The sequence below is a fragment of the Anabrus simplex genome, chromosome 2 (genome assembly GCF_040414725.1).
Source record: "Anabrus simplex isolate iqAnaSimp1 chromosome 2, ASM4041472v1, whole genome shotgun sequence".
Classification (NCBI taxonomy): Eukaryota; Metazoa; Arthropoda; class Insecta; order Orthoptera; family Tettigoniidae; genus Anabrus; species Anabrus simplex.
In genome coordinates this window covers 309,383,027-309,398,507 of record NC_090266.1, presented here as the reverse complement: position 1 = coordinate 309,398,507, position 15,481 = coordinate 309,383,027, and the positions used below count along the sequence as shown (strand labels likewise).

At 37.3% G+C, this 15,481-nt stretch overlaps 1 protein-coding gene across 1 annotated transcript in view; it reads left to right on the top strand.

Moving 5' to 3' along the window:
• Positions 1 to 15,481, top strand: part of LOC136863521 (dynein intermediate chain 2, ciliary-like) — a 234,239-nt gene that overhangs the window by 118,083 nt on the left and 100,675 nt on the right. The window contains exon 6 of the mRNA XM_068225982.1: positions 4,340 to 4,501. Within this exon, the coding sequence (XP_068082083.1) occupies positions 4,340 to 4,501 (162 nt within the window). The remainder of the gene's footprint in view (positions 1 to 4,339; positions 4,502 to 15,481) is intronic.

Sequence of the window (15,481 nt, the reverse complement as noted above, 5' to 3'; positions counted from 1 at the left end):
AGCAACCGTTATTGAAAGCCAAGGCCCTTCGGAGACTGTAGTGTTCTTGTTCTTAATTAACTTTAGAGTAATAATGGTTTAATTTAAACAGTTCAAAATCACAAATTTTATCCAATAGCTCACCTTTTCTATTCCTCATCTTAGTCTCTAATTGACATCACTTTATTGTGTTTTAGATTTCACATGAGAAAAAATGCCACCTTCAGCAGCACGCAAATACTGCCAGTCACAAAGCGAAAGCAGCTATGAAAAGTAACATTAGACAGACTCTGCTCACACAAACTATATCTCCTACAACCTACGATGGTTTCTATGCTGATATGTGTAGAGCCCTAGTTGCAGCAAATATCCGCTGGAATGCTGTACATTATCCGGTTTTCAGAGATGTTTTACAGAAATACACCAAGCAGCACATTCCATCAGCATCTACATTAAAGAAAAACTGCTTAGATATTTGTTACAATGAGGTCTTTTTGTCAATCAGGGAGGATATTGGGGAGTCTTGCATGTGGTTGTGTGTGGACAAAACCACCGACTCTGTGGGCAGGTACACTGCTAACCTCATAGTAGGAAAACTGGAACCCAATCAGGCATCTACCGCTCACCTTTTCTGCTCTAAACAGCTTGAGAAATTAAATAGTCAAAGCATTGTATACTTCATCAACAAGAGGTTGCAATTGTTGTATCCTTGGAGTGTTGATTATTCTTAAGTCCTTCTCCTTGTCTCCGATGCTGCTTCCTACATGATTGCCACTGAACCTCTCCTCAAAACTTTCTCTCCTTCTTTAATTCATGTTAGTTACATGGCCCATGCCTTGCATAGACTCGCAGAAACAGTTAGGGCCGAGTTTCCTGCAGTAAATACTCTCATTTCAACAATGAAGAAAGTGTTCTGTGAGGCTCCATCAAGAATAGCCACCTTTCGAGAGAAACTCCCCTCTATTCCCCTTCCACCACAGCCAATCATCACCCGTTGGGGTTCCTGGATGGAAGCTGCCCTGTATTATGCAGAACATCTTGAGGAAATCATGACTGTGATAGATAATTTGCCTTTAACGGACAACTCTGCATTTGTGTCGTCTTTCAAAGAGCTGTTAAATGATTGTTCCAGTGTTCAAAGAGACATTGCGTATTTTCAGGCAAATTTTTCATTTCTTCCAGTCACCATTACAAAAATGGAGGAAAAAAGGAAACAATCTCAAACAGCAATTTTATGTAATTGAGGAAGCTGAGAATAACATACAAAGTGCTAGGGGCAAAGTAGGGGATAAAATAAGAGACAAGTGTCCTAGTGTACTGCAGAAGAACCCAGGTTATTCAGTGCTGAAAAGGGTACGTCAGGTTATGGATGCGGAAAAGGTAGACTTACCAAGTGAAATTGAATTGAAAAATGTAGGTATATTTTCCTATGCCCCTCTAACATCTGTGAGTATGGAGCGCTCTTTTTCTGCTTTCAAAATGATTTTAACAGACAAAAGACACAGACTGACTGGAAAATTTGGAGAAGATTATTGTCATGTACTGTAAAGCAAGCTACGAATGAAAGTACTGTAGGAATGTTCCTCACAAATAATAAACACATACTCCATTCGCATTTACACCGTTACTGGATGCCTACAGTGCTGTAATTGTGTACAGTGATTTTAGTATTAAGGTTTTAGATCAGTACTGATAATGATATATCATATAATCCATAACTTTTTTGACACATGACTTTTTTATACTGTTTTTGTTAAGTGTCTTTTTTATTCTGTCTTAATTTTGCAGTTATTTCGGTTAAGAATAGGGATACCACGTTTGTTAAATTAAAAAGTATCACGGTACAGTTTAAGTGTATATTGTAATATTTTAAAGTCTATTTCCTGCTTATCCACACATTTTTAAAACGTATTTTAAGTGCCAATTTTCTCTTTTAAAAGCCTATTTACTTGTTTTAAAAGCCTATTTTAGGCGCCTAAAACTAATTTTTAGAGCTTAAAATCCCAGGTCAACAGTGATGCAGCACCTTAAATGCTCATGCATTCCACAGGGTAACCGAAGAAGTCAGTATAATTTTACAAAATGATCTAAAATACAAAATGGCAAAAAATTACGTAAAACTAGCATTTCTACAATGCGAGAACTACGATGAAGATGTCTGTACATATTAGCAATATCTGTCGTGAACCAAGAAGGTATTTCTTAAGGCTCTATCATGCAGAAGCCCCCGATGTTCCTTTACCAACGCAGCCTTGCATCACACGGTGGGGAACGTGGATCGACGCCTGCGTTTACTACGAGCAAGTTGTCAAGGCCATTCAGATGGCCCAATAATTGATTTCATATACGCAAATGGAGGGAAAACTAGCGTACATCAAGGCGAATTTCGGTTCCTTATCACCAAGTGTTACACTCTTCAGGAGAGAGGCATGGTTCTTGAAATAATGATCAATTTAGTCAGAACAGCCTCAGAACAATTAAAATATGTCCATGGTGTTTCTGGTATGTTATTGTCAGACATATTGGAACGCGTTCTTGACAAGAATTCGAGCTTTAACGTTTTGTGCTCTCTCTCTCGGGTGTTGACGGGTGAAGATTTTAGCATCACTGGAATTGAAGAGGCACTCACACCAATCGACTTAGTGCATTTCAAGTATGTTCCTATCGCATCTGTAGACGTTGAAAGGAGCTTCTCAACGTACAAAAACGTGCTGGCCGACAACCATCGTTATTTTTCTTAGGAGAATCTGCGAATGGTGACTGTAATCTACTGCAATGCGGAATGAGATAAAACTGTATAACACATTTTACGTGTACATTTTTCATGTATGCTCTAATCCAATAATGCATTCGATTATCCAATGGCAACATTTTAGTGTTTTGTTTGCTTTGTTCCCCAGAAATTCTTCTGAACTTGCAGTATTAAACAATAGGCTGAAATATTAACCAGTATTTATGTGCATCTTCATCAAATTATGAAATTAGATTAGCTATCCACTAAATTTATGTTAGTATGACGCAGTGGGTTTGCATTTGTTTCTGTGCTAAAATTATGTCAACAACATCAATACAGGCTATACCAACCCGATTAATAAATTTATTTTAAACTTCATTTTAAATTTACGTCATTTTTAAAATTTTCGGATCATTTTACTGGATTTATACCGTCATTTTATAGATCATATTTTAGACATTTTTTCGTCATCAAAATCCTAGCCATGATGATTTGGCACATCTAGAATTTCAGCACCATATTGTACAGACAAAGCCCTAGAAATTTAAAATAATGCCAATAGGAACAGGCTGCCCCATCAACATCCATCAGAGCGGTGTCAGTGACGACATATGCCTTGATAGGACTGATCACCTCTTAGTACCCTACAATCGACAATGTTGGTCTCTGTGTTCCATGCTTTGTTGTATTTCATACTATATAAAACACATATTTCTTGAATATTTATATTCTGTTATTTCTCTGAATAAGATCACTTGTATGCATGTAAACATTACAACAATCAGGATGTAACTGATCTTGTGAAATTTATGTAGGGTAATTAGTGTATTTAGTGTTTATTCTTCACAAATTATTATCTTCAGTTTAAGTCAGTGTGTTTTCTTCATAATTTATCAAAACAAATATGTAAAATCTATAAATATTAAAGAAATGCTATGTTGTACGGACTAAAATGCTAACACATCCGCCTAGCATGATCTTATGAACATGGCACCTGCCAATTAAACCACGAAAAGTACAAGATTAATGTTATTCTGCTATGGACAGGAAGTGATTTAGGTGAATGCCAAAGAAACGTGAGGGGGAGAATTAATTTCAAAGTTTAAAGATTACGTTTAGACACCTTTAGGCCAGTCATTTATACTGCAAAGAAAATTTCAATTCTGGAATATAATCTTAACCACTATTCACATTTAGTTCTCTCCTATTTTTCATTTGTTTACAATTTTTAGTACTTTATATTGATCTGATGTCAGAATTCAAATAATGAGACTTCACTTTGAAATCATCCGATGGAACTATTTTATGGTTTGTATATTAAAATTTAGTGTGCAGCAGATAATCTGAAATAGCATCCAGATATTTAATAAACTTTACACATTTCAATAAAAGTTTGTATGATGAATGTTCTTGTGAGGGTCAAATATCTAGGCCACCAGTCTTTCAGTAAAGGACTTCTTTTCTTGCTTCAGAGAATGAATATAAATTTTGGGTATGGCGGATGGTGAAATTTGAAATGTTGGTTCCTGTTGATTTATTATATTGATTTACTGTATAGTGATTGCAGTTTATGATAAACATGGATAATATGTCTACTAATCAGAAAACTGTACTCCGCTGTTGCAGACTACAGATACTGGGAAGATCCTTCAGATGAATTCCGTGAGGAAGAGGGAACACTTCTACCGTTGTGGAAATTTGCTTATGAGAAAACAAAGAAGAATAATGTTACTGATATATGCTGGAATCCATGCTACTATGATTTGTTTGCTGTAACATTTGGCAGCTGTAAGTTAATAAGGATGAAGCTTATATTGGTTGTAGACAGTTACTTTAATTAAAGTCAACTTTATACTTGGTCCGTCCATAGGCCAGTCTGGTGTCTATATTCATGGTAAGAGTACTGAGCTACTTTTTCAATTGGCATAGGTCAGGAAAGTCAACTTACCTGAGAAGCAGGTTTGCAATCAGGTAACTTTTTAAGCCAGTGGCTTCCCCTACTCCCAGTTTTCACGAATGGTCTATCATCTGTGATTTAGTGAAGTGAAATATCTATAACCTCATATCAAAAGCTGTTGAAATTGTCAAGTCCTATAGGAAGCTCACTTACCAAAAATTAGCTGCAAGTTTTAATTCGAAGGTTACAAAATCAAAACTTAAATCCTTAGAAACATAGTAGTATAACTGCATGGAATGTTAGAATTATGTCAAGACAGCCCTAGTTACAGGCAGAACACATGCACAGATAAGCTTTAAAGGACAAGTCACCACAAACAAAAGTGACTGGTCTTTCTCTTGGCCACGGTATTAGATTTGAGGTTCATTATAGAAAGATCAATCTGTTAAACTGTATTTCTATGGGAAGAGAGTTATGAGTCCAGATAATACACTAGAGCTTGCATTGTGTTATTTCCAAAGCAAAGGTTTTTCTTCTTAGGGTGAAACAAATTTGAAATAAGGTATTTATACCTTTATGACACGTGCCTGTAATAGAATTGTACTCCAATTATAATATGCATTACACAGTACCGGTGTATTATTAGACCAATAATAATGAAAATAATATGACATACACTTAACCACAGATCTTCTATGTTTTATATATTATACAGATCAGGATTTATTTAAGTTTACAATTACTCGCTACTAATTCTAAACGTGAGAAATAGCTAGCCTAAATATATATGTACAGGCAAGGGAATATGCCAGAAACGGGGCGTGATTGATTGTATAAAACTAAAATTCCAAAGTGTTCAGACAATTGATGTACATTTTGGATTATTGACAAAAGGATTACACAGTGAATTCCCTTTTTAATTTTTTTGGAAAACATAACTGAAGTAAATTAGTAGGCATTTTTGAAGTCTGATAGGGATATTAGGTAAGGGTTGTTCTGCCCGAAGGCAGGTCTGAACCTCCGCAGAGGTGTTCCTGAGCCGGAGTTTACGTGCGGTAGGGTGGCCAGTTCCTTTCCGCTCCTCCATTCCCTTACCCCCACCAACAGCGCGTGGCAAATAGGGATATTGAGAGTTCTTATTTCATTTTTGCCAGTGGTTTAACATCACACAAACACACTAAAGGTATTCGGTGACGCAAGGATGGGAAAAGAATAGGATTGGGAAGGTAGTGGCCTTTTGGCTTTAATAAAGGTACAGACTTAGCATTTGCCTGGTGTGAAAAGGGGAAAACTTGAAAAATTATCTTCAGGGCTGCCGATGGTTGGATTCGAAACCACCATCTCCCGAATGCAAGCTCACAGCTACGTGACCTTAACCACATCGACAACTCGCTCGGTATCGAGAGATCTATATCGTGGTTCTTGAATAAGTCATTAAAAGTAGTACACATTCCTACTCTCTCTTTCCTAACGTTAGTATGGCACAATCGTAGGATCTGCACATTATTTGCTTTGTCTTTACCATTTGTTGAGGTCAAATGCGTCTTCAGCAGTGGCAATGCCATTTTTTCATGTCTTGCGTAACTCTATCTAAAGTATGCTCCGTTGGTCTTCCATGAGGCTGTCTTCCAACAGTGCCAAATCGCAAAGCCACGTAGGCGACGGAATCCACAGCACTTCAGACATCGCGCCCATACCACCTCATCCACATCTCCTACATATCTCTGCGATCACAACCACACTCAGTTGCAGACGGACTGTCTTACTTCAAACATTCAGACCTTTCACATTATGACAAAATATGTAAGATAGGAACAAAAATGGCGGACGCCGTTGTTGCATCGCAACATGTAGTATGTACGGAAGAAAAGATTAACGATCGTATAGAGTGGAAATAAGTCAAATAATAAATAGAGAAGATGTGGGATGAATTATTTCCTTAAACACTGTCTCTTCATTCCAGTATTGTAAATTAATCACTACTGATCTGGATTCAGGGCAGTCGCCCAAGCGGCAGATACCCTGTCTGTTGTTTTCCTAGCCTTTTTAATAAGATTTATAAAAAATTGGAAATTTATAGAACATCTCCCTTGGTAAGTTATTCCAATCCCTAACTCCCCTTCCTATAAACTAATATTTGCCCCAGTTTATCGTCTTGAATTCAACTTTATCTTCATATCGTGATCTTTCCTACTAATGTCATTCAGCGCCATATCTCCGCTGACAGCTCGGAACATACCACTTAGTCGAGCATCTCGTCTTCTTTCTCCCAAGTCTTCCCAGTCCAAACTTTGCAACATTTTTGTAACGCTACTCTTTTGTCGGAAATCACCCAGAACAAATCGAGCTGCTTTTCTTTGGATGTTTTGCAGTTCTTGAATCAAGTATTCCTGGTGAGGGTCTCATATACTGGAACCATACTCTATTTGGGGTCTTACCAGCGACTTACATGCCCTCTCATTTACATCTTTACTAAAACCCCTAAACATCCTCATAACCATGTGCAGAGATCTGTACCCTTTATTTACAATCCCAGTTATGTGATTACACCAATGAAGATCTTTCCTTACATTAACACCTAGGTACTTACAGAAGCCATAAGGAACTTTCACCCCATCAACGCAGGAAGTAAAACTGAGAGGACTTTTCCTACTTGTGAAACTCACAACCTGTCTTTAACCCTGTTTATCATCATACCATTGCCTGCTGTCAACCTCACAACATTAGCAAGGTCATTTTGCAGTTTCTAACAATCTTGTAACTTATTTATTACTCTATACAGAATAGCATCATCCGCCAAAAGCCTTATCTCTGATTCCACTTCTTTACTCATATCATTTACATATATAACAAACAAATGTCCAATAGTACTGCCTTGAGGAATTCCCATCTTAATTATTACAGGGTCAGATAAAGCTTTGCCTGCTCTAATTCTCTGAGATCTATTTTCTCTTTTTTTTTTTTTTTTTTTTGCTATTGGTGACGATGGGATGGGCTAGGACTTGGAAGGAAGCGGCCGTGGCCTTAATTAAGGTACAGCCCCTGAATTTGCCTGGTGTGAAAATGGGAAACCACGGAAAACTATCTTTAGGGCTACCGACCGTAGGGTTCGAACCCACTATCTCCCGAATACTGGATACTGACCGCACTTAAGCGACTGCAGGTCTATTTTCTAGAAATATAATAACCCATACAGTTACTCTTTAGTCTAGTCTAAGTGCATTCATTTTCTGCCAGTAGTCTCCCATGATCCACCCTATCATATGCCTTAGACAGATCAAACTCGATACAGTCCATTTCAACTCCTGAATCCAAGATATCTGCTATATATTGCTGGAATCCTACCCAAACTGCCTTCTATGAATGAATGAATGAATGAATGAATGAATGGGAGTGCTCCCATCCCCTAGTTCCGATATCGGGAATTAAGGGAAAGAGAGAGCAATCTTTTATTGCACTTTGTTCAATTTTGATACATGCATTACATTTTTTACATTTTCCTCTTATATTTGTTCAACTATACTGAATATAATTTGTTTTGTCCTAGACGTTAGCAATGCTTTACTGTCTAGGACAACATGTATCTTTCCTTAGCCTATTTATACACTTAAAGCAAAAATGATAATTATCAAATATACAATATAACAGCTCACCTTGCGGCAAACTATCAAATAACACACACTTCTACTTCACAGCAGAAATAATTTAAATAATTGTAAATACCTACTTTCCAGCAGATACTACATATTATGTCAAACCTTTTCAGGCAAGACACAAAAGCGCTTTCACAGGCATTTAAGAAGCTTTTCAGGTATATCACACTATTCCAATGCTTGCTTTAATGTCACCATGTATATTACCTTTATTATTTTTGGTGCAAGTATTTGTTTAACAGTAAAAATACTTTTAGTTAGTGCTAATCTCTTTTCATTTCCTTATGCCACATACTTCTTAAAATACAAGAAAAACTTTGCTATTCGTCGTGGAGTGATCCATTCTTTGTTCAACAATTTAGCTATTGTATAAAATTCCTTCCCTCTTTCGACTTTTAATTGATATTCATCACCAAAATATTTGGTTCTCAGTGCATCATTTCCCCTACATACTCTCAATAGATGATCCTCTTCCATTATTTCTCCACAGAGTGAACAATGACTTTCATTATGTTTCCCTCTCAGTCCCTTATTTTAATAATATCCCCATTAGCCAGCACATCATACGGCTTAGTTCTCTATCTGGGAGTATTTCTTTCCTTATTGACATATTTTGAATAATTTCACAAAATTCTGATAGTGTTCTTTTGGTTTCACATTGTGCCCTAATCATCTGTTTCTCTATGTCCCTCACTCTAATCATTACTTATTTTATGAATCTCTTCTCTTTACTGTTCATCTCTTTATCCCAGTATTCTCCCAATTCCTATTCTGTCTAGCATACTTTTCACTTTTGACACCCAATAATCATCATCTAGGTGTTCCATCTGGTGTTGGTATGCTAGGTTCAATATTTCGCTCCCATCTCCCCTTCTTAATCTTGACCAATGTTTTACTACTTTCCTGCTTATATCTGCTTGGATTCTGATATCTTCACATAGGCTTCAAGCTCCACTATTTGCTGTGCTTTCTGGTAGACCCATTATTATTTTAGAGAATTTGTTACTTATTACATCTAATTTTTTTAATCTACTTTGATACCCCACATTTCTGCACCATACAGTGTTCTTGATATCACAAGAGCATTTAAAATATTTTTATGCAGCTTGTATTCCTTATTTGGCATCTTCCACTCTAAAGACCTTGTACTTGATAGGGCAGTAAATCCTTTCAATTTGGCACGTCTTGTTTGTTCCTTCCACATCCCATTCGATGTTATTATGATTCGTAGATATTATAATTTATTTACAACTTCTAATTCTACACCTTCTGACCACCAGCGTCTTTCGTTTCCCTTTAATTTATTTCCTCTTTTACAAACCATTACTTTTGTATTGTTGATATTTATTTTCAAATTCCATGAGCTGCAATATTCGGCCGATTCCTTAAGACTGTTTTGCATAGCGACTGTTGTTAGTGAGAACAGAAGGATGCCGTCAGCCAAAACTAGGCCAGAAATGTCTTTGTTATGTAAGCAGGGGCTTGTTCTATCTTCCTTCCCCTGACAGTCAATTACATCATTAACCTCTTCTTGCATGAATTAACTTCCATTCAGAAAAAAAAATATTTTTGTGAAATCTTGCTCTGGGTGCCCTACAAAATTACAAGATAATAACGTTTTCATTATAAGGGCCCACATAAAGGACCTATGGATCCTGGCATCATTTGATGCCATCACGCACCTGATAACCAATATCTGAGTTAACAATGAAGACATTAAGTAGGTATGATATTTATATTTCCTTAATACACTTACTTATAACATTACTACACTAGGATTTCTTAATATTTAAAATCCAAGGTCAACAAACAATGTTTTTCATTGATAATGAAAACTTTTCATACATTCTGGGCACACAGGTTCCTCACATTTCTTACAGACGTACCTGGTACATTTCTTACAGAATTTATCATGGCATCTTGGTGCTTGGTTTGCTGTTACTTTCTTTGGATAGTGTCCTCTGCCATCATACCAGTCCGTCAGCTCTTTTCACTGGTTGCCTCTTCTTGGCAACTGTTTCATCTTCCCCCTCAGTTGAAGGGCAACCTCGTTTTTGGCTTTGAGGAGTGGTCCCTATCAGAAAAAGAAATGTAGCAACAACAGCCTTGAATGTAAGCAGAGGGATATTTTCAATTTTTTCCCTGTAACACAGCCATGCATTCAAAGTAGCCATATTTAGGAGGTGAAAAAACAGTCTTAGATACCATTTTTTGCTGTTAAACCCATGGGGATAGTGGGAAATAATTCTGTCCATCATGTCTCCACTACCCAATAATTTATTATACACTCTCCAACAGCAAAAGGTCTTGCAATGGATACAGTTCTTTTCTCCTTCCTGTCCCATCTTTCCACTTCATTCTCTGGTTGTGCACCAGCATATGTTGAGAGTAAGTGCACCACCCTCATGTCCTTCCAGCATACAACAGTCATGTTGTCACAGGATGTTGCAATTGAGCATGATACTCGTGGAAGCTGCTTCCCATCCACAAGTTTTGTCTGAATGTTGGGAATTCTATTCAAATGCACAGTTTCTACAACATAAATTTCTTGCAATTTCAAGTGCTCCAGCAAAAGGACTGATGTAAATAAATTGTCTATGAATAATTTGTAATTCTTCCTTTCAATTCCATGGCAAAGCCTAACAACAGTGTCACCAATAGGTCCTAGTGCGCTCCTATCTTGTTGCTTGGCTCCTTCATAAAGTTCAAAACAGTGAACATAACCATCTACACTAGCTCTTATCCAAATTTTGAAGCCCCACCTTTTTGGCCTGCTCTTCAAATACTGTTTCAAATGACTCCTGCCTTTGAAAGGTACCAATATTTCATCCACACTCTGATGTTCTTTAGGATTAACATCTTCATGGAAAGTTTGGTGCAAGGTGGAAACAACAGGACGTACTTTCCATAATTTATCAGGCATCTGATCATCTTTATCGCAGGCCCGGAACTAGGGCGGGGCAGGGGGAGCACGTGCCCCGGGCGGCAGGTTTCAGGGGGCAGCAAAATTGAAGTTTATTAAAAATAATAATAAGTTATTTAATTTTTCAAAATAATAATACCACAATTAATATTGTTTAATTTTATTTAATTTTGTTGCCAATTCACCAACTTTATTACACTGACACTGTATAGCAAATTATATTCTTCATTATAAGACACGACACAAGAATTAACGTAATTCATGGGTCTGGAGTGAGTCTTATACTGTTATGCCTACTGAGCGCTCGGCAGCGGGTTCGGGGACTCGAAAACAGTCTGACCTTGATGCGATGAGCGAGCGTCTCATCTACCTCACCCCCTTTCTCCTCATGCTCCCCTCTGCTTCCAATAAACATTAAACTAAACAGACACCTGCAGTCATCGTTGTCGTTATCGACGGCTACACATGTAGCCTGCGTACACTGTTGTCTGCGTGTGTTGATAGGAACCGACAGTTGTTTTATTTTATTTGCATTTAGTATTTAGTTATTAGTGTTCGGAGTGTTGGTTAGTTATTCGTGTTACCGTTTATCAGCATTTGGAAAACGGAATTGTTTAGTACACTTTGAGCTGCGTTTTTATCAGTTTCCAAATTGGCAGAAAACGACTTAGTGGAGCCGAGTATAGACAACTTGCCAAACAAAAAAAGGAAGAAAGAAAGCTTTGTGCTGTCACAAACACCAAAATTAGAAGCATTTTTTTAAAAACCTAATGTTAATGAAAATGAAGGCTCAAAAGAAAAACCAGGTAAGTAAATCATTTTTATTTCAATAATTAAATTATAGCACATTAGGAAAGAGATGAATTAATTTTGCCTTATCGGACTCTACGGCAATTTTTTTAATACTTCATTTTGTAATATAACCATATTACTGATTGAATTTTAATCCCGGCTTTTAATATTTTAGATGACGTTGAAGCTGGAGAGGAAGGCACGCAACATGTCGAACTTTGCAAGAAACTCAGTCCTACTGGTGAAGCGAATGAAGATGTTTTTTTTTTTTTTTTTTTTTTTTTGCTAGTTGCTTTACGTCGCACCGACACGGTACGTCTTATGGCGACGATGGAACAGGAAAGGGCTAGGAGTGGGAAGGAAGCGGCCGTGGCCTTGATTAAGGTACAGCCCCAGCATTTGCCTGGTGTGAAAATGGGAAACCACGGAAAACCATTTTCAGGGCTGCCGACAGTGGGGTTCGAACCTACTATCTCCCGAATACTGGATACTGGCCGCACTTAAGCGACGCAGATGAATTATTATCTCGCCCAGACTCTACAGCTGGTCTTCAAGAAACGTCCTAGTTTTCCTTCGATTTTAGGGATCCTGGTTCATAGTCACAGAGTTTTTCAGATTCTGAAAGGTGTTACCGTAGATAACAAAAATTAGCTTTGAAAATCTGATTGAGCCAAATTTAAGTAATAGCAGCAGAAAACGACGTAACTTAACCAAAAATTGGTTTTATAAAGTTCTCAAGAGCGGAGAGAAAGTAAAGAGATCATGGTTAGGCTATAGTGAAAGTAAGAAACCTCTATATTGTGTTCCCTGCAGGTTGTTTTCACACTTAGCATCAAATCAAGTGCCTTCCTTAGCTAAAGAAAAAAGGACTCACTAATTGGAGAAAAATCAGTGAAAAATTGCCTGAACATGAAAATTCATTACAAACCATTAATCTCGTCATGAAAATTTATCCAACCACAAACTTTGCTTTCGTTAGTGGGAAGCTTTAGAATCTTGTTTAGGAAAGGGAGGTATTGATGCAGAACTCCAAAACCAGATCCATCAAGAAGTGTCTCACTGGAAGGCGGTATTGCGCTGCATTGTCGATGCTATTCTATTCTTAGCAAAGCAAGGGAGTCCATTCCGAGGAACTATAGAAGACTGTCAATTCAGCGACCCATCCAGTCGAAATTTCTTATATCTCATTACAATGTCCCTCTTCTACAACATATTGAGCGGCATAAGAAAGGGCAAGTCTCATGTTTCTCACATAAAATACAAGATGAGTTCCTTGAAATTATTGCCAATAACATAAGGCAAAAGATAATGCAAGACATTTTGGATGCGGAATATTATTCCTTAATATTTGACTGCACTCCGGATATCAGTCACAGTGACTCAAGTAGTTCGTTACGTCAAAACAAATACATCGGAGGTAGAAGAAAGTTTTATTGATTTTTCTCAGTGACAAAGCAGGTGAAGGTCTCAGCCACGAAATCCTAAAAAATTAGACAAAGATGGACTAAACTTAGAGAACTGTAGAGGCTAATCCTACGACAATGGGGCAAATATAACTGGAAGGTATAAAGGAGTACAGTCCAGGCTACTTCAGGAGAATGAGCTAGCATATTTTGTCCCATGTGCTGCTCACTCCCTCAATTTAGTTGGTGCTAATGCGGCCACTGCTACTATTGAGGCTCAGATTTTTTTCGGAACTTTGAACAGTATGTATTCTTTCTTTGCGGCTTCAACTTCACGCTGGGAAGTTCTCCGAAAATATGTGCCACTGACAATGAAATCTGAAAGCAATACAATATGGTCTGCAAGATTAGATGCGGTCGAAGCTGTGTATAAACATTACGATAAAGTTGTGCAGGCTCTAGAGGATCTTAAAAACCATGATCTCTCAACACCTCAAACTAAGAGTGAGGCCAGCTCCCTTTTGAAAAATATTGGGAAACTTGAATTCATTGTTTTCACATATTTTGGCAAGCTTTGTTCAAAAAGATCAATCATGTCAATGAGTTTTTGCAAAGAAAAGATGTAACAGTAGATTTGGCTGCCCGGAATCTTCAAGGTCTTTTAACGCTCTTGAAGTCTTGCAGAGAGTTTTCTCCATCTGAGGCCATTACTGAGGGTAAATTCTTGGCAAGCATGAGTGATCTACCATCTGAGTTCTCAGAAATAAGACAACGAAAAAAGAAAAAAAGGTCTGATGAGCTCTGTGGCGATGAAGCTCCGATAAGTACTGAGAATGTGTACCAAGTAGCTATGTTAGAGGTTATTGACCAGATGATTACAGAACTCAGTGACAGGTTTAAGGCTTTGGAAAACATAAACAGCAAGTTTGGATTTTTGAATGGCGTTCGAATTAAAGAAATGCAAAATGAAAGCAGAAGAATTGGCAAATATCTACACTGCTGATCTCAACATTGAAGAATTTAAATTTGAAATAGAATGTTTCAAGCACCACGTTTTATCAGTTGACGAAAATTTAAAGGAAGCCACATCAAGAGAAATTTTAAGCCTTATTTATAAAAATAAACTAGAGGAATGTTACCCCAACATTACTACTGCACTGAGAATGTTTCTGACGTTGCCAGTTACAGTGTCATCTGGAGAACGAAGTTTTAGCAAGCTCAAAATCATCAAAAACTACAAGAGAAGTACAATGGGACAGGAGAGAGTCTCTAATCTAAGTATAATATCTACTGAACACAAACGAGCATCCCTTATCAACAGCTAAGAAGGCTCGAAGAATTCACTTTTGAGGTACAATACATTTTTTTTTGCGTAGTTACAATTGAGTTACACTACAAACCAATTATTTGTATTAGTCATGTATAAGTGTATTATTATAAGTGTTTTTCAATATAAGTGTAATGTATGTATTAATGTGTATTAATATAGGTGTTTGTCATAAATAAAACTTCTTAATAGTATACATATGGTGTGTAATTTCAACTGCCGCATCCAAAAAAATAGCTTTCGGAGGTATTATATTTCAGTGGTAGAGGAGGGGGATCGGGGGATGGGGGGCGGCAAACTGATCTTTGCCCCCTTCCCTGACAAATCTTCTAGTTCCGGCCCTGCTTTATCGTCATTATTCACAAAGTGGATGCAACGTTTCCCTTCCTCATATCTATTGACTGACATGCTGTCTGCAATTAGATCCATTCGAAGACCTATCACTGATCAATACATTCTTGATTGCAGATATTTAATAAAAAGTAAAAGCAATATTGGTGATAATTTACATCCCTGCTTAAGTCTGATATTCGAGTGTGTCCTGCCTATCATTAGATCTTCTTTAACTTTAATCATGCATATCACTTCTGCATATAATTCTTCTATGGCTTTAATCATTTTATTTGACATCCCTATTCCAACCAGCTTCGCAACGACAGCCCGTCTGCTAAACAAAACAAAAGCTTTTTGCAGGTCTATTGCTGCAATATATGTTCTACATCCTTTCCTCCTTATGTATTTATCTATTATTGTTTTAATTAAAAATATATTAT